Source organism: Moschus berezovskii, chromosome 26, assembly GCF_049115385.1.
Source record: "Moschus berezovskii isolate FMDL1 chromosome 26, NW_MosBer_1.0, whole genome shotgun sequence".
Lineage (NCBI taxonomy): Eukaryota > Metazoa > Chordata > Mammalia > Artiodactyla > Moschidae > Moschus > Moschus berezovskii.
Window position 1 is genome coordinate 20,123,291 of NC_142485.1, and position 24,790 is coordinate 20,148,080.

Here is a 24,790-nt window from a genome sequence, read left to right on the forward strand (position 1 = left end):
AAAGTATGGTCTCTTTATGTGAAGGAATATTATGCAGTCATTAAAAAGCATGTCAGGAAAATTCTAATATCAATACACTGAAAATGAGCAGTCATGAGTAGAAAGTTAAAATGTTAATTTTATATATACTACAATCCTGATAATATAATGTTTGGGCACAGAATAAATACTGAAAGAAAAAACAGTAAGTTACATTGGTAGTTTTGGCTGGGTGGTGCTGATTCTGTTTTCATCACAATATTTTTCTGTATTTTCCACAATGTCCACAGTGATCTTGTATTAGTTTTATAATCATAAGCATAATACACAGTACAAATTAAAGATATATCTGGATCATACAAAGTACTGCACTAGATATAAAGCTGGGGAATAAAGGCTACTCTATTAATGTAACTTTTAAAGGCGGGGTCCCTACATCAGTATCATACAGAAACTCAGAAACTCAACTATGTAAATTACTGATGGGCTCTAGGAGCTTTGACATGTAAATTACTCAAGATTTTTCAAAGATCTTCTCTCCTGTGCTAAGGACATATTCTCATTGACAGAGGCTTACAGAATCCCTTTGCTGGTATTCATCTGCCTGTCCCATAAAACATGACCTAGCAAGTCCCCTTCAGCAATTCTGAAAGAGGGACAGAGGGCCCCAGGTAATATGATGCACCCAGAGCGCGTCTGCAGCTCTGACAGGTGCAAACAACGCCTCTCATCTAAATATAAATGGACTTAGGCAGTTTGGAAACAGTCTTTCCCACTTTCTATTCTGATCAAGCAAAAGAATGCTCCCTTCTTTAGTTCTGACTCTCCATGCTGGTTACTTTTTATTTAGATTCACTTTGCAATCACTTAAATTCAAAGAGAATCAATGTTAGAACTGAAGACGACAGAAAGAAAGAAAAGGATTTCCAAAATCTTGTGTGATTTGAACTGTTTTTGAAATTGTTAAGTTGAAGAGGAGATAAGGTATTAACAACATTTTTTAAAGTTTTCTGGATGAGCAAAAAAAAAAAACTGATGTTAACACATGCAGAAGGAAACACTATCTAGTATTTAAGTCAGAAAGAGGATCTAATTTTTAATCAGTGGAGTGGAAATTCTTTGGGGGAACATATAGAACTCTGTGCCATTTCCAATTTCTGACATTCTCTCTCTCATTACCCCTAAATGTTTTCTCCCCTTTCAGGATCCTGCTCAATGGTCACTTCTCAAAGGTCAGCCTTCTCTAGACTTCGCCTCTTCCCTCTCCCCCACTGACACACACACAGTCTTTCTCTTAGCTCCCCAGAGATCTGCCTTTCACACGTTCATTCCCCATCATTATTTGTCAATTTAAGAGCTTCTTGAGAGTAAGATAATATATCACGCATTTTTCCATTTCCAGCATCTAGGCTTAAGTTAGTTAATAGTGTACTATAGAATGAACGAACAAATGTGTAAGACACAGCTAAAAAAAGTCACAGATGAACCAAAGTGCAAGAATAAGACAGTGCTACCACTAACAACCATGAAAAAGGGCCCTTTATGGATGATCATTGGCTATCCTTAGCCAGTGGCTTCTTGGTTTATTTGGGGGAGGAGGATAGACTTATTAAAGAAAATTAAGGCTACAATTCAATGCCAGATATTAGAAAAGGAACTTGGTAAGCATTGACTAAAGAGTTGAAATTTTCCATTTTCAGTTTCCCTCTTTGTTGCTAGAAAATGAAAGCATGAAGCAAGATTGTCTAAGGGCCAGTACAGTTCTTAGGTTCTGGGGCTCAGGACTGATATGAATTCTCCTGGAACAGTTCTCCAGAGCTTGCAACCCAGCTCTATTCCAATCTCAAAGATTCTGCTCTTTTCAAACTTTTAGATGCCACACTCCTACCTACCAAGACTGTGGTGTGCCACAACTAAGTTTAGCCCCACTCTCCTGGTCTGAAATAGTCACCTAAACCACAGGGGAAATTATTACCCATGATTTCCTAGATCTATGTAAGGAAGATGCTTCCAAACCCAAATGCTATAAAATTGTATTTACTTGTCCCAACTCCTTCCCACTTGGGTTCAGATCACCCTTTGGCTGCATATGTTTTGCAATGCCTGTTGGCTCTTTATCTCTGCCCACTCCTCCAGCATGCTCCCTCCACTTGAGAAATGTAGGCAGCACTTGGCTTCATAACTTTTCAAACTTCTCATCAGCTAATAAAAGGGTGTTTAGAGTTGGCAAAGGAATTATTGCATAGGAATTTCATTTGCCAACTGCCTACCAATAGTTAATTTCCCAGGTGGTCCTTAATTAGATTTATCCACTGAAATAGAAGGAAGCAGACTAATGATCACCCTTCAGACAGGAAGGCTGAGTCTGAGGAAGCTCTCTATAGCACTGAAGACTCCAACTGCATTATTGTAGTGGACCAGCATTTTCATCTTACATTCCTAGTAAAATTAGCAGCTGCTTTTAAATCTCTTGCAGCAAAAATTCCCATATGCTATGGTCAACATAATGAATTTTTATAAAGCTAAATATACGCAATCTGAAGGACTAGCCTCTACTGGGAGATTAGGCCCTTCCTGTATTTTGTTGTTGCTGTTAAAAAGTGTGTGCATGTGTGATCCGTAGTGTCCAACTCTTTGCAAACCCATGGAATTCTCCAGGCAAGAACAGAGTATTTCTTTTAAGAATAAAAGGTGGTAACAGAAGATGGTAGGACTTGCTTATGTCTTTACTTGGCACTTTGAAAAGCTGGTAATCCTATATTAATTTCCAAAATTCAGTAAAACTGGAAAACTGGGATCCTCATCCCTTAAGTGGTTAGCTCAGAGCTGATCACCAAGGAGATGACATCTATGACTACATCAGTCAGTCAGTTCAGTTGCTCAGTTGTGTCCGACTCTTTGCAACCCCATGAATCGCAGCATGCCAGGCCTCCCTGTCCGTCACCAACTCCCAGAGTTCACTCAAACTCATGTCCATCGAGTCAGGGACACCATCCAGCTGTCTCATTCTCTGTCGTCCCCTTCTCCTCCTGCCCCCAATTCCTTCCAACCTCAGGGTCTTTTCCAATGAGTCATCTCTTTGCATGAGGTGGCCAAAGTATTGGAGTTTCAGCTTTAGCATCAGTCCTTCCAATGACTACATACTTGCATATTTAAATTGATCTCATACGAGTGGAGGGGCTTCTAAACTCTATTCTAAACTCATCATTCTCTACAGAACTCAAGCTGAAGCACAGAGAGGAAGGAGGCCCTGTAGATACAGGTTGAATCCGTTCATACAGATTCAAGTCAGGTAGTTTCCTCGGAAATATACCTACCTGAGAAACCCTCAACTATATATGCAATATTCTGAGATGGGTATTGGTCCTTTGCCTCAATAACAACTTTATTAAAAGGACTTTACTGTATTCCATTCACAAGGACACCCGGACCGTGATGGGCACAAAACAAGGGTTCAGTAATTACTTATTTTCAACAGTATCCTAGAAGCTGGGGATACTGATCCCGACCACCTGAAACGGAGGGAAACGCATTTGGCATTCTCCCGGGGCTCCTCTGGGCTCCACGTGTGATGGGGGAACTAGCGGTCACCTGTGAACCCCGTGGCTGAGTAAGACAAAGGCGGGGCCGACGGGACGCGTGAATGGCACTGCAATCCCGTCCGCGCGCGTAGGGTGACTTTGCCCGGCTAGGACTTTGCCTAGGGAGTGGGCACTGTGCCAGGCGCCGGCGTCCAGCCCTCTGGCTGTAACGGGATGCCCTGCAGCAGGCAAGTGCCTCTGCCCCCTGGCGCCCGTTCCCCCGGCTTCGGATGAAATTGTGACCCGCCGCCCCCTTCCCAGCCCCTGGAACCCGGCCCTATCGCTCCGGGCGCGCAGCCTATCACGTGGCGCGGCGGAGCTCGGCAGGGACCGCGGCTCCGCGGCTATTGGTGGACGGCGCGCGTCCCGGGCGCGCCCATTGGCTGCGGGGGGCGTTCACGTGAAAGGGGGGGTGTCTGGGAAGGCATCCCGAGTGGGGAGAGGTGGCCTGAAAGTTAAAGGGAGCCGCGCGGCGGCTGGGAGCCGGAGTCCCAGGTGAGGGGCCGCAGGGAGGAGGTGGGCGGGCTGCGCTAGCGCACGGACGGATGCGGCTGCCCGCGGAGGGCGCCCACCTGAGCCCCGGCACCCGCTCCTGCTGTCGCCGCCGCTGCCCCTGCCACCCTGGCTGGGATGCTGCCGCAGGCTGGCACCTCCGCACCCCGGGGCTTATGAGCTGTACCAGGTACGTCCCCCACCAAGCCCGCAAGGCCCGGTGCCCGGCCGCAGAGACGGCGACGAGGGCACGCAGCAGGGACCTTCTCTGGTTCCTGCTCCTCACACTTTCTCAGGCCAGCCTGCAGTTACACTCTGGGCATGGGACACTCTAGAAGGGCTTGAGGAAACTTGCTTCCTCGTGGAGAGGGCAATGCAGGGAACAGAGGATGGATGGAGCCTGGCCGGACCCACGTGATGCACCGAACGGGGATCCTGGCCACGATGGGAGGCTGGGGATGGGAGTCCAGACCACTCTTGGTCCCTACTGTGCCGAGTTCGAACCTGACACTAGGCTTTCCCGCCTGGGAACCGACTCTCCTAGAGCTGAGCCCTGGGATCTTGAGCACAAGGGAAAGTCGCTGCGTCTCTCACCCCGCCTCGATTTCCCGTTACAACGTAGGGAAACACTCTGGGTGATCTCTCGGGTCGCCGAGGGCTACGGGACACGGAGCGCACCGGCGGCTGGGGCCACCCGGAGCCGAGCCACCTCGGGTCCCCGGCCCCCAGGCGGGTCGTCCTGGGCCGGCGGGGTCGAGGTGGCCGCGCGGGGACGCTCTCGCGGCGCCTCTCCGTCCGGGGTGGCCCCGCCGCCCCGCCCGGGTGTGATAACTAGGGCTCCTCCTCCTCGTCGTCTTCCTCCCCCTGCCGGTCACAACTCCGGGAACCCAGCCCAAGCCCTGCCTCCCGGACACACACCGAGGCTCACGTAGTCTGGTGGCGGCAGCTTCCCCTGCCACCTCCCTCCGGGTTCTTCGATGCGGCGAGTCATCTGGAAAGGGGGCTTCCCCGCGGCCCCACAGGTGGGTTCCCGCCCGGCGAAGGATCTCGGGGAGGGGTTGGGGGCGAGGTGCAGCCCGGGCCTGGCTGGACCCGGGGGACAGTGACCTGTGGGATCTTCGAAGCCAGGACGCCCTGGCCTGCCCCCGTGTCCTGTTCCTGCCACCCTTTTGAGTCCAGAGAAAGAGGTGTGGAAGCGACTCAGTGCAAAAGAGGGAGCAGAGAGCCCAGAACACACTAGAAGGTTTGGGCTCTCTCCTGGTATTGTTTGCTGCAGAAGAGGAGAAAATTAAGAACTTGGAGAGTTGCTAGATGTTGGGGCCTGTGGTCTGTGTGGCCAGGCCTCCCTGGGAGACCCACGGCCCAGGAGAAGCCAGAGGAAGGCCTTCGGGCTGGGGTGCAGAGGAGAAGAGGAAATGGTTCATTTGGCAGGGTTGTCCAGGAGCCAAGACTAAAGTGAAGACAGCTGGAGGATTTACCCCAAAAGTAAAGTTGAGGTATTTAGGGAAAAGTTAGTGGGAAAAGAAGAACCATCAGGCAGTATCAGCAATCCAGAATGTCAGAGCTCAAAGGGATCTCAGGGGAGAAGCTCAAGCCCAGAGAGGTTGAGTAATTTGCCCTGAGTGCCACAGCACCGTGTAGACATTCCTAGGCCAGTGCGCTATATTTCATGTTGGACACTTGTAGATGCAGACACTGTGCCATTTTAACTTATCTCTTTCCTATAATATACAACCTCACCCACAGATATTTATCTCAGAGATGCTTTGGATGGCGGTGACAGAATAGAGGGGTCCAAGTGGCATCTAGGGCTGCCAATAAGGGCCCCATGGTCAGAGTACCAAGGGAAAGATGCCAACTTTGTTCACACTATGGCAGCCAAACCTTTTGGGAGCAAATAGAGAAATGCCAAAGGGGTAGGTGGCCACGTCTTTAAAACAAAAATTGTACCTGGTAACTTGATTGTGAACGCTTACCTTCACAATGTAGCTTCAGTGTTCCTGGTGAGTTATTGGTGCGTTCGATATTTCTGTCTTTTCTTGTCAGAGTGCAAGAGAATGGGGGAGGCTATGTGTTGGCCTCAATACAAAAGAGAAAGATTTGCTTTCTATAAAAGGCACAGCCAGAGAGTCAGTAGTTCAGCTGCTTGAAACTGTGAAGGTTATAGGGTTATTTTCTGTACAAGTTGATAGATTTTAGAGAAAAATCACCATGACATGTAACCCTTGCCAGCTGTCCTGAGAGGGTGTGTTGTTTGTCACTAGTGGAACAGGGAAAGCTTTTATGCAAAACTCTCCATGTTCTCTCTAATTTGCATGGAGTGTTAGGGTTTGTCCTCTTTTTGACCAGAAACACTGAAATGTACCCTTAGTCACGTCCAGTCTCTCAGGGTCAAGACTGATCTCCTAGGCATCTATTTGGAAGCAAAAGTTTTGAGAATCCCTGCTGGTCTGAGTAACAGCTACTCACAGTCTTGTGACCTTGTCCTGCAAAGAACTGGTGTCCAGGTCCGGTGTCATCTCTGCTGGTTCAGTTGTGTGTCCATGTTTCCTTCTGGTTTTGTTTTCCCTGATCAACCTTGGTGACTCATATTACCTGGCTTGGGCGAGGGAAAGGGCAAGCTCCCAAAGAGTCTGTCAGAAGAGAGGGTGTGAGTACAGCCCAACGCATCCTGTGTTGGAACTGATCATTTTCATGCCGTTTAAGGATTAAAACACCTGTCCAGGTGCCTGCCTTTCAGGGACTTAGGAAGCTCTGATTACCTTGCGTGTCTCCAGTGACAGGAGTGCGTCTGGGTGTTGGTCATTGCGGTCAGGGTCCATCAGGGAATTTCTGAGCAGAAGATCAGGAAGGCTTACACCAAACCAGCACTTCGGTGCACCAGTTCTTGTAGAATGATCTGGTAAATAAAAACTGGAATCTACCTGTAGACGGACAAGGGAGCCAAGAGTCAGACTGCACTCTCTGTTGAGGCCACAGGGGTTAGTGACCTCCCGTCCAGCTCTGGTGACACCGGAAAAGTGAAGGGATTCTGGGCTGGAGCCCAAGAGGAACGCCTGGGCCCCCAGGTGGTTCACCTTCCTTTTGCCTTTCATGGAGAAAGTCACACAACCAATTCCACTCTAGAAAGTGCCAGTGGAATCGTTTGTTTAATTCCAGTCCACAGTGCCAGTGGAGTCTGGCTCCGACTCCAGACTCACCTCCTCAACCCCCTAGCTCGCCGTTCTTAAAGCTCGGTGATAAAAGGGATCCCAGGGGTACATTTATACCTCTGGGTCCAAGTACTGAAACTTCACCAAGGCTTTCAACTAAGCCTCTCTAACCGGCGGGGTTAGAACTTGAGAGCAATTGCAGTTGACTGCAAGTGTGCAGTTGCTTTCGCTGATCCCCTTGTGTTAGAATTCTGTTTCCACAATATTTTGAGAGCTCCCCAATTATTTTCTAATGATCTGTTTTAAGGTTGTGCGGGAAAGCACGCATGAGGGTGGTTTGCAGGCTTGCTGGATGCACGTAGAGAGCCTGCAGTTGACCTTGTGCTGACTCAGGCCTGGAGGAAGCTGCTGTGGCCAAGGAGGAACCCCTCCTCCCTTAGTTCATACCCAGGTTGTCAGGGGTGGGCAGAGGAGGAAGGGCTGGGATGCGCAGCTTTGCCTGCTGTTTGGTTATTTTTAATTAACAATTCATCCAAAAAAACAAAAACTACCTGTGTTAAAAGTAGAACTGAATGATTGCAGTGCATTCTAACAGAGTTTTGCAATGATCAGAGGAAAAGAAAAATTGAATTACTTTTAAGGTATAGGGTTTTCTGGTGTTTGTTTGTTTTACATTGAACCCCTTAGTGAACCCCCCACTGACATTTTTTTTTTAAAGCTGTCTTGCCCAGTTCAGTCAGAACTTGCCTTTCCAGAACAATTGCATGGGTGTAAACAAACATAACAGCCAATTTGCTCCTAAAATTTTCACTTGTTTCACTTTGTTAGAGGAGAAACAGTAACACAGATATCCTTTAAAATGCATCTTGATGGCTACTTTCTGGCTATAAATTAAGATAAAAACATTTAGAAAGGTTGGGCCATTTCAGACTGATACAGGTACTTGTGTTATTATTGTTTTGTCTCTGAACATGTGGGTTTCTCCACTTGGTCATCACTAAGTGATTCCTGCATCCCGAGGAAGTGCTATTTTTTTGTTTGCTTGTTTTGGAAAATGGGATCAAACCCAATATGTCTTCATACTTTCTCATTTTTCTTTATATATTTGATCATCAAAATCAGAAGCTGAAGAGCAGATATTATTTATGGGTCTGGTATTGTTTGTGAGACCAGTGATCTCCACTCTTGTCAAAAGATGAGCAACGTTTGCCAGTCTTTCTCCTGAACTACCATTTTCAATCCACAGCATAGCACCCCCCATGGAGGGGAGAGGAGGGGAGGCCTGAGAGTTGGTACCCCAACATACCACCACACACTGTTGCCACACTGGAGCCTTTGCCATGTGGGAAGACATGATTGGCAACTCATCCAGATCCTGTGTTCTGTGATTCTCAGACCAAAGATTTTCATCCAGATTTCATCACTGACTTATTCAGTTAGCCCTTTGGAACTGTCAAATCAGGATATCAATTTGCCATGGTAATTAGAAATTCAAACGGCTTGGCTCTAGTGTGGCAATAGTGTTGGGTGAGTTTTGGCAAATCTTAAGATATCTGAGATGTTTTACTATATTCGTTCTGTTTTCTTGGTTAGAGAAGTTCTATTATTTTAGAAAAGTTAAGACAGTACAAAGCAGGAAAACAGAAATTTCCTGAAATCCCATCACCTTGATATTTTGACAGTTTTAAGTATATCTCTAGTCTTTTTTCTGTGCATATATGTAATGATTTTGCCCTACAAGTCTAGTCTCTCTGTATAATTTTACCTTCTCCATTTTTTACATTGAAAGTGAAAGTCGCTCAGTCATGTTCGACTCTTTGTGACCCCATGGACTGTGTAGTATAGACTTGATTGTATAGATTGTACAGACTGGATTGTATAGAATTCTCCAGGCCAGAATACTGAAGTGGGTAGCCGTTCCCTTCTCCAGGGTATCTTCCCAACCCAGGGATCGAACCCAGGTCTCCTGCATTGCAGATGGATTCTTTACCAGCTAAGCCACAAGGGAAGCCCAAGAATACTGGAGTGGGTAGCCTATCCCTTTTCCAGGAGATCTTTCCAACCCCAGAATCAAACCAGGGTCTCCTACATTGCAGGTAGATTCTTTACCAACTTAGCTATTAAGGAAACCCATTTTTTACATTAATCTTATATTATGAATTTTTATGCCTTTTAAATCTTTTTTTTACAAATAATGATTTTAATGATGATATAAAATTGTATCACATGAATATAGTATATTTGATTTAATTGGCTACCTGTTATTGGTCATTTAGTTTATTTTCTCACATTTCCCCCTCCACTTAATGTTGTGTTGAACAATTTAATACATTAATCTTCAAGCATTTTAAATTATTCCCATAAGTTTAACACCTGTATGTGATATAAGAACCTGAAAGTATAGGATTTAGAAATTTTGTGCCATTTGGACTAATACAGATATTTGTATTAGCTTTTAAAATTCTTTCCTAACTCATTAGGTAAAAATAGGCACTATTTTCTAATCTAAATGTCTTAAATTACTTACAAGCTTTGACATTTTGCATATTTATGAGCCACTTTTAAATTTCTTCCATGAATTGTCTATTTGTGCTCTTTGCTCGTTTTTCTACATGGAATATTTGACTTTGTTATTATTTTATAAAACCTCTTTATATATTAAGGTATTAACAGTTTGCTGCCATGCTTTTTGGAAAATATTTTCCCAGTTTGTCTTGTTCTTTTTTTTTTTTTTTCAGTTTTATGTACTTTATTCCCTTATAGAAAAAACATTGTTTTTATGAAGTCAGATTCAACGTAATCTTTAGCATGATTCTCTTTGCTTTTTATTCTTATAGAGTCTGTTTTCACTGTAGAAAAAAACAATTATTCCCTGATATGAAAGGTCTAAAAATACTAAATTGCTGGCACTTTTTAAAAAACATACTAGAATATAAAAATCTACTGGACATTGAATGAAGACAGGTTGGGGTCTGTCTTCACTACTGAATCCAGGGTCTGGCTTCATGCCTGGCACATAGCAAACAACCATCAGTATTTGTGGGATGAATTAATTTCTTTTTATTGGATGAAAGCAGGATTTACCAAACTGTGTTCAGCAAGGTGCTCCAGAAAAAATGGAGGCTTCCCTCATTAGGAATAAGTTTTGGAAACTCCACAAACAGCATGCTGTTTTCATTAATCCCCACAATCATCAGTGTACTGAAGGCCTCAAGAAGTCCTGACAGGGAATCCCATGAACTGGTTTTAAGACCAGTGGTTCCATACTTCTTTGGTTCTAACCTTGGGCCTGTCTCCCTGCCCACCCTCCGCTTACACTTTTAATCTCCCCTGAAACCATGGTCACACTGGACCACCCTTGACAGTGAGCTGTGGCCACGTGGGTGGAGATGAAGGCAAACGCAGCTTGCCGGTCCCTGTGGGAAGGATGAGTCTGAATGGCTGTCTGACCTTTCTGTTTCTGCCTTTCCTCTTGGCCAGGGTTCTAGCGTGTTCCTCTAGCCCCGTGATGGCCGTGGACATCGAGTGCAGGTACAGCTGCATGGCCCCCTCCTTGCGCAGAGAGCGGTTCGCCTTCCAGATCGCCCCAAAGCCAAGCAAACCTCTGAGGCCTTGTATTCAGCTGAGCGGCAAGAATGAAGCCAGTGGGACGGTGGCCCCCACGGTCCAGGAGAAAAAGGTGAAGAAGCGGGTGTCGTTTGCCGACAACCAGGGGCTGGCCCTGACGATGGTCAAGGTGTTCTCCGAGTTCGATGACCCGTTAGATATTCCGCTGAACATCACCGAGCTCCTGGACAGCATCGTGAGCCTCACGACAGGGGAGAGCGAGAGCTTTGTGCTGGATTTCTCGCAGCCATCGGCAGACTACCTGGACTTCAGAAATCGGCTTCAGACCGACCACGTGTGCCTGGAGAACTGCGTTCTGAAGGACAGGTCCATTGCAGGCACCGTGAAGGTGCAGAACCTTGCCTTCGAGAAGACCGTGAAAGTCCGGATGACCTTTGACACCTGGAAGAGCTTCACAGACTTTCCCTGTTGGTACGTGAAGGACACGTACGCGGGTTCAGACAAGGACACGTTCTCCTTTGACATAAGCTTGCCTGAGAAAATTCAGTCTTACGAGAGGATGGAGTTCGCCGTATGCTACGAGTGCAATGGACAGACGTACTGGGACAGTAACAAAGGCCAAAACTATAGGATCATCCGGGCGGAGCTGCAGTCTACCCAGGGAACAGCCCAGCCGCCAAACGGACCAGATTTTGAAATAGCCTTTGACCAGTTTGGAAGCCCTCGGTGTTCCTACGGTCTGTTTCCAGAGTGGCCTAGTTATTTAGGATACGAGAAGCTTGGGCCATACTACTAGTGACAGCCTGGGATGGAGCCGGGCTTGGTGGGCGCAGATGACCCGAGCTGCAGTCATCCTGAGATGGAGCGGGAAGCCCGGAGAAGAGCTGAACTGCCATCAGACACAGTTTTGAAAGTAAAGGATCCTAGGCACTTTTCTCCTTCAATCAGCCAAGACAGCCAGGTTTAGATCACAGAACTGGGTTCACGCTTGGAGGAGATGGCTGTGCTGGTCCGTTTGGCAATGAGGGTCTGTCTGAGCAGAATGATGCTGGAAAGGGTCTGGATGGGACCCAGGCTTGTGGGCAGCCCTGGCCAGGCCAGAGGATGTTGGCTCAATGATAAGGAGTCCCTCTCCTCTTGGGTGTGGGAAGTCAGTCATCTGGCAGGCCCTCGGTCCTCCCTGTGGCCCCTCTTCTGGGGGTCTTCGCGGCCCAGCCAGGGCCTCTCACCTATTGCAGCTGCCCTGTGTCTCCATGGGCTTCACACTTTATCTCTGCATTTTTGTGCACTTGGTTTTCTTCCACAGTTCAGCTGATGCTCAGGAAAAGATGATACAGGTCGATCAACTTGTGATGGAGACGGGCATTTCCTCTTTCTGACCCCGCTTTGACCGCCCAGCAGAGGACGACACACCAGCTATGGGAAGTCAGCTGGCTCCTGGGCAGTGTCACCAATGGCACACTAGGCTGATGCCAGCAGGACAGGCATGAGTGGGACACTTAGCTTCTCCTCTTGGCTTTGGGGGAGCTTTCTAAGCCCTCACTCTTACCCTGAGTCACTGGACAGCTTGGTTACAAGACTTGTTGTAACTTGCTCAGCTGGCTTGCCTGTGTCTCTTTCTTCACAAGAGGATTTTAGAATCTCTTTTCCTGGAGAGTCATCATTTACGCCGTGTTTGGTTCGTTTGGATTTGCAGATTCAGTATATCCTCCACACCTCCAGAAAACATTTGGTTGTATTTTGACTGTGATTTACAATATCTACGTTGTAAACAACACTTTACCAGCCCCCACGGACTTTGATTTGGTTGTTCTTATTTATGGTGTGTGGGTGTGGAAAGGGATGGGGAGAAAAACCTCACCAAGTTCTCAGATTTTATTTTTACTGTTTGCCAACTCTGAAATATCATAGACTCATTGTTCTTAACCACATTGGACTAAAGCATTAAGTCTGTTGGTTCACACTGTTGTGAGATTCCTAGGACTTTCCTCGTCTGATGGATCCCCAAACCCTGTGATTTTTCTTGGGCAAGATTCATTGTTATACTTGGGAGTGTTTAAAAAGTACTTTTATATGTGTATTTGTAGAAGGTTTGGGTTTTGTTTTTATTTTCAGAACTTAATTAAAGGACCTCCTCGTTTTTCTTCTGCCTGATCTTACTAAAGTGAGGCCTTCCTAAGGGGAGACAGGAGACGGGATGCCCTACTCCCTAGATCTGGGGACACAGACCCTGGACTCTGCGTGCAAAGAGCCTTCTTTCGCTTGCATTCTCCAGATCAGTTGGAAGAGACCTCCTGGCTTCTGTGGCTTTTGTAAATCAGCATTGAGCAGATCTTGAGTGTCTTGGCTCCTAGAGTTTTGTGGTTGGGTTTTTTTCCTTTTCTTTTTTGAACTTTAAAATGTTTTGATTTTTTAAAATGCTCTTAAGTGGTGTTCCACAGAGTTCTTACCCCTAAAACTGGCTGCGATTAGTCTGCAACCTAGTGCTTTGTTTTTTATGTCTCTCCCAGGTGGCCAGCACTGGGGGATTACATGCTAATATAATTTAAGAGACAATCACATTTTTTTCTTATGCTGGCATTGGGCAGAACTGAGTTTTATGTAAGCATGTCTTACATCCAGTACACAGACAAGATTGTATTACAAATCTGGTGATCAGAATTGTTATACAAGAGTGTAAATCTGCTCCATTTGGACGCAAACCTAATTTTATATTTTTTTCATGAATTTATTTTGCTTTATGAAGTCCCCTCCCTCCTGCAATTTATGAAAGGTACAAAGTGTACTATCATTTCCTTATGACCAGATTGTTCTCTGTTAGTAAGAAAAGTGCCTCAAGTGGCTTCTGTATGGTTTCCAGTCATTGTGATCTGAAGGCATTCCCGTGTCAAAATTTGAAAAATGGTAATTCAGTGATAAGTATCTCTGTCAAAGCAACCACAAACCCTCCCCCTCCCCTTATTTCCTCCCAGCTCACCCCAGCTTTTCTGCTGGGGGCACTGGTTACAAACCCCCTCACCAATGTACCTGGGCTGCTCACCCCGCCAGGCAAGTCCTTACCTGCTGGCACAGAAAGACCCTTCTCTGATTAAAGCAAGTGCCTGCCCAAGCTCCCTGGCTGCATTGTCAGGCAGTGAGGTTTTGGCCTCTGAAGAGCACAGTCTCCTCTTCACCAGTCAGTCTGTCTCCTCTGGGGCTTCCCACATTGGCGCTAGTGGTGAGGAACCCACCTGCTAATGCAGAAAACTTAAGTTTGATCTCTGGGTTGGAAAGATCCCCTGGAGGAGGGCATGGCAACCCACTCCAGTGTTCTTGCCTGGAGAATCCCATTGACAGAGGAGCTTGGCGGGCTACCGTCCATAGAGTCATAAAGAGTTGGACACTGCTGAAGTGATTTAGCACGCATGCATGCTGTCTGCTTTGGGGCCAGTTCTCTCCCAGGATATCAATAGCTGGCCTCAGGACCTGCTCCCAGGGGCTCTCTCCTCAGTTCCTAACTCACCAGCAGTAATATGTCTATGCCCTTGAGAAAGGGACAGTTTTCTTATCTGGAGACATGACTGCAGCCTGACCTGTAGGTCTGACCCTCTTGGTTAGGGTGACAAGCGGCCCCCTTCCCAACTTGCCCCCCCCACCAAAGGACCAGCCTTCTGCCAGTGGCGGAGCTGTCCAGGGGCGGGGAGGCAGCTTCATGTCTGTTTCATATTTATTCCCCCACATGTCCTGGGGAGCGTTTGCAAATTAGGTGCAATAAATAAACTAGGTGCTCTTAAGATAGATTTTATACAATAAGCTTTCAGTGCTTCTTGGAAGATGGCAGCATTTGGGCAAGATTGTTTTTTTCTTCAACTGTTCTTGTTACAGGTGAGAAACAGTGAAGTTATGTAGTTCTCCACAGATTAAAACGATTTCAGAGTCAGGGTAGAGTGTATTCTCTAAGATTGAATCTGAACGGTGGCAAAACATTACTCTTTCAATGTTTTTTCTAAAGATGTAAATTTTAAACTGCTAAAAGAGTGTTTTGTGGTTTTGATCTTTGAATATCATTTGACATTTTTAAAAACAAGCATTACTTGTAGTCAGTGGGATGCTAAATGACTTCTATATATATACACATGTGAATAAACCCCCAAGAAGTTTTTGCTCACTTTTCAGAAGTGCCGTGGGCTGGGGTTTCCCTCTCAATGGACAGTGAGTGAAAACTTCAGTGTCCTTCTGTCAAAGCCCTCGACAGGATGTGATTTGCTAGAGAAAGCACTATGGCTTCTGCCCTAGGAGGTCCTGACGTCTCTCCTGAAATGACCATGGACATTGGGGCTAAGATGTTATACTTACAATGGGACCTCTCAGGTCATCTGAAGACACCTTGCCAGCATATCTTCACTTCCTGAACTGGGACACATCTGAACGGGGAGGGACAGACAGCTGTGTGGATGGGCAGCTTTTCCTTGTTAGGGTTGTAAAGCATTGGAGCGCTAGTTGTAAAGCTGTGGATGCTTTTCGTCTTGTTTATCAGTTTCTAAAGTCGGCTGGACCTGTGAGGACTCCAAGAACACAGCTGTGATGGTGGCAGTCCACTCTTACTTCTATGTGAATGTAGAACTGGAGACTCAACTTCATTTTCATGCCTAAAAGTGCCTTGTCGAGAAAGTTCCACAGGCTTCTTTTTAAGAAATACATATTTTTGTACAAAAAGGGGAAATGCACTTTAAAAATCACAAGAATGGATGCCTTGTGTGTGGTATAAGAGAGTGATTTGTTTGAATCTCAAATGCAAAAATGTAATAAAGGTAGAAAACCCAAAATGGAAAGTGTCCTATTTTAAAACTGACTCTCTTAGAGTCAGAGGTTGAGGAGGAACATTTTCAATCAGTGTGTTTCCACATATAGAAAGCCAGTTTCCAAAAGGGCTAGGACACAATCAGTGGCTAAGCTGAAAAGCTGGAAGATGCAGAGAAAGGAGTACTTGCTTTTTAAGCTGTTAAAGCAGCCAAGGCTGATTACAACTAAGAAAGTGATTGCCAGGGAAGAGGCACAGGGGCCTGAGTTGTTATGAATCGTCTTTAATGATCTGAGAGCAGGTCTCTTCCTACCCTCTCACTTGCTCTTGACGAGTGTTTTTGGTTTAGAGTATGCAACAGTGCAAAAACTAATAAGCAGCTATCATAACTTTGAGCTGCTTCATCAGACAGACTTTGCAACCAGCAAACCACACAGATCCTAGTGGGGCCCTGCCTCCATGGGTGCAGCACATTCACCCTAAGTAAGAGTTCAGAGATGTTTTATTTCGAAGTTCTGAAGATGGGATGCAGGCAAGGTCAACTGCTGCCAGATGTTTCCTGCCAATCAGTCTCAGCTACAGGGGAAAGGCAGCGGTGGTTCTGCCGTAGAAAGAGCATTTTCAGTTTTAGCACCTGGTCAATAAGTGCCCAAAGCGAGCTACAAGCATAACTGTCTTTCTCAAGCCTGGCAAACACTGCCCATGTTTTGGCTTTCCAGAAATAAGGGGGGAAAAAAAGAACACTCGTTTTTATGAATGTCGACTTGAGATACAGTGTGGTTTTCATAATCATTACATAATTCTCATTTGTGAGAGGGACATTCAGGAGATGTCTAGAGTAAAAAGAAACAAGGAAAAAAAAAAAAAAAAGCCAAACTGCTTTTCTAGAGCAACGTCCCCAAAATAGCAAATATCCAGCTCTGTGAATAATTCAATGGCATATTTATTGCTTATGGGCAAGGCCATGTCTAGGTACTGTTTCTTTCTTTTTTTTTTTTTAACTTCAGTTTTGGCCATACTGGGTGCAGGGTCTACATTGATACATGCGGGCTTTCTCTAATTACGGTGATCCGGGGCTACTCTGTAGTTGCAGAGTATGGGCTTCTCACTGCGGTGGCCTCTTGTGTGGAGCATGGGCTCTAGGTGAGCAGGTTTCAGTAGTTGGGAAACATGAGCTTAGTTGCTCAGTGGCAGCTTCCCGGACCAGAGATCAAACCTGTGTCCCTTGCATTGGTAGGCGTGTTCTACCCCAGTGTGCCACCAGGGAGGTCATCTAGGTACTGTTTCTACCCAACCCTGTATGAGACAGTCACGTTTTAGGTGAGTCCTCTAGGAGCCGTGGGAACTGGTGGGTGGTACTGTCAGGGATATCAGCAGTCAGTAAGCCTGGCGTCTGACCTTGACCCTGCCACCCCCTGTCAACTGCTCTACTGATGGGGTTCTGAGTATTTTTAGCAGGAATAAGGTAACCAGGGGCTCTGGCAGTGCCCTGAGTACTTCTTAGAGTTGGCCAACATGTTTGCTTTTAAAATGCTTCTAAATATAAACCTGTAAGAAGTGCCACATACACTTTGCATTCTTTGTGAGGATCACAGGAACAAGAGCATTCCAGACGATGGTGTGGACTTCAGAAAACCACCAGTGTTCACGCTGGAAGGGCTATCTGGGAGCTCTTTTTATGGATTAAGAGGCAAAGGCCCTTGGTGTGTTCCTGAGAGTCATAGAGCCGGTTGGTGAAAAAGCTGAGGGGACTGTGCATGAGAGTCTCTTTTTCTTTTTCCAAGAACTGTCCCCCAAAACTAGAGGCTCTTTCATGGAACTGAGACTAAAATGGTGATTCTGAAAAGAAGTTCCTCGTGCTCCCTGGGGAGGCATGAACACCTGCATCTTGTTTTTTTGGCTGCACCCCATGGCTGACAGGATCTTAGTTCTCCTACCAGGGATCGAACCCATGCCCCTCCTGCAGTGGAAGTGCAGAGTCCTAGCCACTGGACAGCCAGGGAAGTCCCTGAACACACATGCAGAATCTTTACACACACAGGGCATACGGCAAGGACCACTGACCATAGCGAAGCATGAAGGTCAACATTAAAAGATTTGGGTATCCTAGGGCCCAGTTGGTTGGAGAAGGAAATGGCAACCCACTCTGGTGTTCTTGCCTGGAGAATCCCAGGGACAGGGGAGCCTGGTGGGCTTCCATCTATGGGGTCGCACAGAGTTGGACACGACTGAAGCTACTTAGCAGCAGCAGCAGCAGCAGGGCCCCATTGGACAGCAGGATGTGATTGATGGTAGGAAACCACAAAAGGGCCCCATTTACCCATGCATCTAAGGATTCAGAGCCCACACTGCCTTTCACCTGTGGCCCAGGACCTCCTAACCCTCATTTCTTCCCCTGCAACATCACCCATTGCTGGAGAGGAAACAAGTAATCTCAACAGAGTTCTTCGTCCACATGAGGTTATCTGGTAGGTGACACTCCCCAGACACTTCCCCAGTATCAGAGCCTGTGCCAGACTTGAGTCGAGACAAGGTAGGAAGAGGATGCATAATACTCATTCTTCTTTGGAGCCAAAGACAACAATGATCCAGGACCCTGGGCCTCTATGCCAAATGCGAGATCAGGTAGCTAGATCAGGGCTTGGCAGCCTTTCCCTGTAAAGGGCCAGATAGTTATTACATTAGGATTTGCACATCATGTTTACCTATGTCACATATTCTTTTTCTTTTTAATATATGTATATAATAACCATTCTCAGCCGTGTGCCAAATGCAAACTGGCCAAGGGCTGTAGTTTGCCGACCCCGGTTGAAGAATCACATAGAGTGAGCCCTCAGAGGAGACTTGTAACCCCTCGGCTGAGGCCTAGAGTCAACTTTCCAGTTTGTTTGTTTAAACACCATATAATTTATGGTCTAAACTGGGATGCTTTTGAGAATGAACAGGGGTGCTCTGAATGACCCTGGAGCACTCATGGAAACCAGCAGATGGGCAAGCCCTACTGTGTCCGGCCTGCCAGGCTCACCTATCCTAGACTCAAGGATCTCCTTAGACCTCAAGGAACTCTGAAAGCCCCAGCCATGGAACTTATGGAACTTTCCTGGCCATCCAGTGATTAAGACTACTTGCTTCCAAAGCAGGGAGTAAGTGTTCAATCCCTAGTTAGGGAACCAAGATCCTGTATGCCACTCGGCCAAAAATAAATAAATAATAACTAAAAAATTTAAAAAGCCAGGAGAAACTATTTTTTAATGCCATAAAAAAAAAAAAAAAGAAAAGAATGATTAAAAAAGAGAGAAAACCCCAGCGAGTCATGGGCCAGAATCAACTCTGGCTGGATAGTGCTTTTGGGGAGATGGCTTATATCAGAGTAGTGATTTTGTCTGTGGTTTCAATGTGTTTTTGTTGGTTATGTTTGTTTCCTAATGGTAGTGTTGATGGCCAAAAGCCCTCTGGAAACTTCAGCCAATTCACTCTTAAAAGCAGAGAATTTAAAAGGAAAGGGGTTATTAATGGTTTGGGCTTATGTCCTATGTCTCTCCACCCCCACCCTGGGGCCCCAAAATAGGGCATGCACAGCCTAGCTCCCCAAGAAAGATGTTCCCTGTGGACTGAGACACAGGCTGAATCTCGTAGTATTCCAAGCCCCAGTCGCCAGAGTATTTACTACTGAAGTGCTCCCAGGAATTTTGCAAACCACAGAGTCTCAGCTCATCTATCTCTGGCCCAGCACATTCAAGAGGCCTTAAGCACCACAGAAGACCAAACAAGTAGAAATTCATCTCCAAAATGCTCTGGGCACGGACTCTGAAGATCCCCTCTCCCTTGCCAGTGGCCATCTTGGTGATGTGGACACACAGGCTCTTCAAGTTTTGTCACCTCCTACAGCTGGCAATCACCACCAGCCAGTGCTGAAGGAAGGGTGACAGTGTGGAGAGGATCCCAGTATGAGTGCTGCAGGGACTTCGAAATGTCTTTATGGAGCTCTGATACATCCAAGGGGAGTTCAGCGTTCCCCAGTTCACTCCTTTTCAGGGAACGTGGACACATCACACGTCACAACCTGCACTGCAGAAAGAAAATGACTCCCCGCCCCCACTCCCACGGCCCACCTCGTTCAGTGCCTTGGTGGACATCTTGGTCCCATTTGAATGTGGAATTAGCCAGGTGGCATTTTGCTGATCTTATCACACCATTTTATTACAATTTATTTTAGTATTAATTATTCGCCATTCATCAATTGCCTATTGAAACAAACCCTGAAATATCTGCCAGATATCTTCACAAATTCTTTTTTGCACACTGCTTTGCACATTCCGCATGCGAGAAGCATTTGTTAGTTTGGATTCTCCAGTCTCCAGTTGCTTTTCTTACCAACTGATCGGTGACCTCACTATCTTGGGTCCTCCAGACTTACGTTTCTCGTATGTTACAACTCCAGTATTCTTGCCTGGATAATCCCATGGACAGAGGAGGCTGGCCAGTTACAGATTACAGTCTGCAGGGTCACAGAGTCAGACACGACTGAAGGGACTTAGCGTGCATGTACATGTTATATTACTACTACTGCTACTACTCTCTCACACACACACATATAGACTGAAAAGAAGAATCAAAATGTGTTTTCTCTGCAAGCATCCTTCTCCCACTGGTTCGTTTTCCTGCTTTGAAATGTTGAGTCTCTACCCCAGAGTTTCTGCAGGCGGTGTGTTCTCTCTCAGTGTTGCAGAGGCAACATTGAATGCCCAACCCGGTTGGCAGTGGCTGCAGCAGGAGAGACAGAACGCCGCCAGGCACTGGTGCCTCTTCCCCTACACAAAACCCTCACAGCTATCTGCTCAGCCTCTGCACTATCTCCCCAGATGGGGGATTTGAGACATTGGGTTCTGACTGCAACTTCAGCCCCGAGGAACCGTGAACCAGTGGCGGTTCAAAGGTTTTATGAAGCACTGACATCTGTTCTTAAACCAATCTTACAAGAACCCAATTTGCAAAATAGATAGAGAGGGAACTGCCCAAGGTAGATACCACAGGAAGGGATCAACAGCCCTCTCCCCGCTCCCCAGATTCCTGAGACACTTCCTAAGAGCCCTGAGCTTCTGAAATAGAAGTGAGGACCTTTGCCTTCAAGCCCAGAGTACACTGCCCCTGTTTCCTATGCTAGTGAATGTGGGTCAAGGATACTCTGTAAAATAAAACAAAAGAGAGCTAACAAGGAAACCCTCTATGGGAGGAAAACACAATAATTTAAACTTAAATTATGCAAAAGGACTTTGGTTATGTTATGGTTTTATTATCAAGGTTAACTACCAGGCGGGGACGACAGAGAATGAGATGGCTGGATGGCATCACCGACTCGATGGACATGAGTTTGAGTGAACTCCGGGAGTTGGTGATGGACAGGGAGGCCTGGCGTGCTGTGACTCATGGGGTCGCAAAGAGTAGGACACGACTGAGCGACTGAACTGAACTGAACTGAACTATCCATGTTTCACAAAAAATCATTGGCTTGTTGACACAGAACCACATCTGACTTGCTTATTATTATACCTGCATGTCTTACACTTAAATACAAAAAATAAACTGCTCGACATGGCAACTTCTACTCCTTACTGACAGTACAACAAAATGACTGAGTGCTTCTATGGGTAAGATTGTGATGGGGGCCAAGTACTCTGGCAGATGTAGGAAGAAAAAGACACATCACTGTCACCAAGCTATTTATAATCTCTCCAATGGTTATTCAAGTCTTTTCCCCCACTGACTTGTATCAAACTAAGCCCAAAGAGAAGCCTAATGTTTCTTTATTTTAAATTAAGCCTTGTTATTTTGAGATAATGGTAGATTCACATGCAATTTTTAAAAATAATAGAGAGAGCCCGAGTACTCCTTACTGAGATTACCCGAATGGGAACATCTGGCAAAACCATAACGTAACGTCACACTCAGGATTCGGACACGGGTGCAGGCAGCAGAGACCCTTTCCACCACCACGCGGATCTCTCATGGCCTTTTACAGGCACACGGCCTCTCTTCCCTGCTCTGCCTCTCCCTGCACCCCCCGCCCCGCCCGCTGAGTCCTTGACCCTGGCAACCACCTCTCTGCTCTCCGTCTCTGAAACTGTGTCATTTCGAGAAATGTTATATAAATGGAATCACATAGTATGTAATCTTTGGGAACTGTCTTTCCCACTCAGCATACTTCCCTGGAGATTCAGCCTACTTGTCCCATGGATCAAAAGTGTTTCTGTCTCTTGCTAAGTATTATTCCTTGGTATAGATACCCCACAGTTTGGTTAACCGTTAATACACCAAAAAGCAATTCCATTGTGTCTAATTTGGGGCTATTAGGAATAAAGCAGTTATGAATATTCATATATAGGTTTTTCTGTGAACTTGTTTTCACTGATCTGGGGTTAATGCCCAAGAATGAAACTACAGGGTCACATGGTAGTCCTGTGTTTATTTTTCTGAGTTTTTTTGTTGTTGTTGTTTTCATTTTTTGGCCACACAGAGTAGCACGCAAAATCTTAGCTCCCTGACCAGGAATCAAGCCCTTGCCTCTACAGAGGAAAACACTGGAAGTTCAAAGTCTTCACCACTGGACTGCCAGGGAAGAGCCCTATGTTTAGTTTTATAAGAAACTGCCAAACTTTCTTCCAGGTGGCTATGCTATTTTACAATGCCACCGGTGATGTATCCAATTTCTCTACATGTTTATCAGATTTTGGTGGTGTCACTATTTTGTAGTTAGCAATTCTAACAGGTGTATGTTGCTAGCAGTGGCTTTAATCTGCATTGCCCTAATGGCTAATTCTGTGGACCATCTTTTCATGTGCTTATTTGCCATTATTATCTTCTATGCTGAAATAACTGTTCATGTCTTTTGCCCATTTTCTATTAGATTTTTGGGAATTCTTTTAAATGTTGAGTTTTGAGGGTTCTTTATATATTGTCTGTACTAGTCCTTTGTCAGATGTGTAGGTTGAAAATATCATCTCTGATTCTGTAGTTTGCCTTTTTACCCTCTTCACATGAACTTTCCCGGAGCAAAATTTTTTACTTTTTATCGGTTTAATTTTTACCCGTTTATGAGATCATGCTTTTGGGGTCAAGTCTAAGAATTCTTTGACAGCCCTAGAACCCAAAGATTTCCCCTTATTTTCCTTTAAAAGTTTTATAGTTTCACATTTTAAATTCAAATATTCAATTCATTTTAACTTTTCTATGAGAACCTTAGCTCAGAGTTCATTCTTTTTGCCTATAGATATCCACTTGTTTTACCCCCACTGGCTGAAAAAGCCTTCTCTCCTCCATTGAATTAATTTGCATCGTCACTGAAAAGCAGTTGGGCATATTTGTGTGGTTGATTTTTGGGTTCTCTATTCTGCTCCTTGATGGATATGTCTGTCCCTCCGCCAATACCACACAGCTTTGATCACTCTAGCTGTATGGTCAGACCTAATACCAGGGATTGAACCTTCCCACTTTGTTCTTCTTTTTCATGATTATTTTAGCTATTCTAGAAATTATTTTTTCATAAAAATTTAAAAATAATCTACAGCAGCAGCTATAAGTGGTTTTCTATAGTTCTTCCTATAATTTCAAACAAATACACACACACACCAGAGAAGGCAATGGCACCCCACTCCAGTACTCTTGCCTGGAAAATCCCATGGACGTAGGAGCCTGGTAGGCTACAGTCCATAGGGTCGCTAAGAGTCAGACACGACTGAGCGACTTCACTTTCACTTTTCATGCGTTGGAGAAGGAAGTGGCAACCCACTCCAGTGTTCTTGCCTGGAGAATCCCAGGGACAAAGGAGACTGGTGGGCTGCCGTCTATGGGGTCGCACAGAGTCGGAAACAATTGAAGTGACTTAGCAGCAGCAGCAGCAACACACACACACACTGAAAAAAAGAGGTTTTGGTTTGCGCATCGGAGAATAGTCTTAGTGTTATCATAAATTACACTTTCACTCTCAGTTTTCCCTGTCAATTTTCTACCCTTGTGCTCTCATTCAGGATGTGTCCATGAATCAAAGTATTTCATAAGGCCTGAGTAAGACAATTGCAGAACCAGGGGCTGTTAGGAGACCATGAGTTCCAATCTCCAGTTTTACAGATGCGGACAATGAGGCCCAGGGAGGTTAGGAGACTTGATGAAAGCTGAACAGAAAGTTCTTGGGAAAGCCAGCCTACAACCAGGGCTCTGACTGCAGTCCTGAGCCTGGATGTCCTGTCACTTGGCTGGTTCTGAACTTGAGGAAGCACAATTCAGCAGCAGGGCTATTTACCTACCAAGATCAGAAGTCTTTCTTTTTTTTTTTTTTTAAGATTTTTAAAATGTGAACCATTTGATATGATATTGAATTTGTTATGATATTGCTGCTGCTTATTTTTTGTTGTTGTTGTTTCTGTTTTCTGGCCAAGAGGCATGTGGGATCCTAACTCCCTGACCAGGAATTGAACCTGCACTCCCTGCATTAGAAGGTGAACTCTCAGCCACTAGGTCACCGTGGAAGTCCCCAGAAGTCGTTCTTGCATCATCTTCTGCTGGGCTTTCAATCAGGGGCAGGGAGGGAGGCAAGGAGGAAGGCAGGACAACAAGATGAAATTTTAAAAGGTTGATTTCTGCTTCTGCCTCCCTTAACCAGTTCAGAAGTTTCCAGATTTCAGGCTTTCTACCAAGTGAACAATGGAGGTGACTAGAACATGATAGAAAAATAGACATGCTCCCCCCAGTGTTAGGTCTAGCTGGGTGGAGAATGAGGAGAATAAAACCTTAATTCATCAGTCACCAGTCAGCCACTGATTACAAGTCACTGTGGGTGATTACGTAAGTAACCATCCTGTCCCTTGCCCTCAAGGAGCTTACAATCAACTTGAAGGGCTGGCAACTACTTATTGCCCAAGTGACAGGAAATGTGAACTGTCATTACCAATCATGGGAACACATTCACTTTTCTGGTGCTTATTTCAGCAGAGGTCAAGGCCACTTTGGGGAAAAAAAAGTATAACCTCTTGGTGAGAACCACTGAAAAAAATCAAAACAAACAAAAAAAAAATCAAAAAAATAAAAAACAAAAAGTTGTTTGTTTTTGTCCTTCTTTCATTAGGCATGATACTTGTACAGACCAGCCAACAAGTATTCTATGCTGACAGTCCTGTCCCTGCTATTACAGCCAAGGCCCAAATCCAGCACAGAAGGCACAGGCAGCTACCTCCTCCCCACCTCCT

General features: G+C 45.6%; 1 protein-coding gene across 2 annotated transcripts; it reads left to right on the top strand.

Moving 5' to 3' along the window:
* Positions 1–4,003: 4,003 nt before the first annotated feature.
* Positions 4,004–12,478, top strand: PPP1R3B (protein phosphatase 1 regulatory subunit 3B). 2 transcript variants are annotated; one of them, XM_055416538.2, is made up of 2 exons: positions 4,004–4,242; positions 10,685–12,478. In XM_055416538.2, the coding sequence occupies exons 1-2, from the start codon at positions 4,106–4,108 to the stop codon at positions 11,565–11,567; spliced, it is 1,020 nt and encodes a 339-aa protein (XP_055272513.1). In that variant the 5' UTR covers positions 4,004–4,105; the 3' UTR covers positions 11,568–12,478. The 2 variants fall into 2 exon arrangements, with proteins under 2 accessions (XP_055272513.1, XP_055272514.1); XM_055416539.2 differs by lacking the exon at positions 4,004–4,242 and adding an exon at positions 4,258–5,074.
* The last annotated feature ends 12,312 nt before the right edge of the window (positions 12,479–24,790 follow it).

Coding starts and splice junctions, on each gene's coding strand:
- PPP1R3B (XM_055416538.2), top strand. CDS start 4,106: ATGCGGCTGCCCGCGGAGGGCGCCCACCTGAGCCCCGGCACCCGCTCC. Junction 4,243..10,684: donor GGGCTTATGAGCTGTACCAG/GTACGTCCCCCA, acceptor CCTCTTGGCCAG/GGTTCTAGCGTGTTCCTCTA.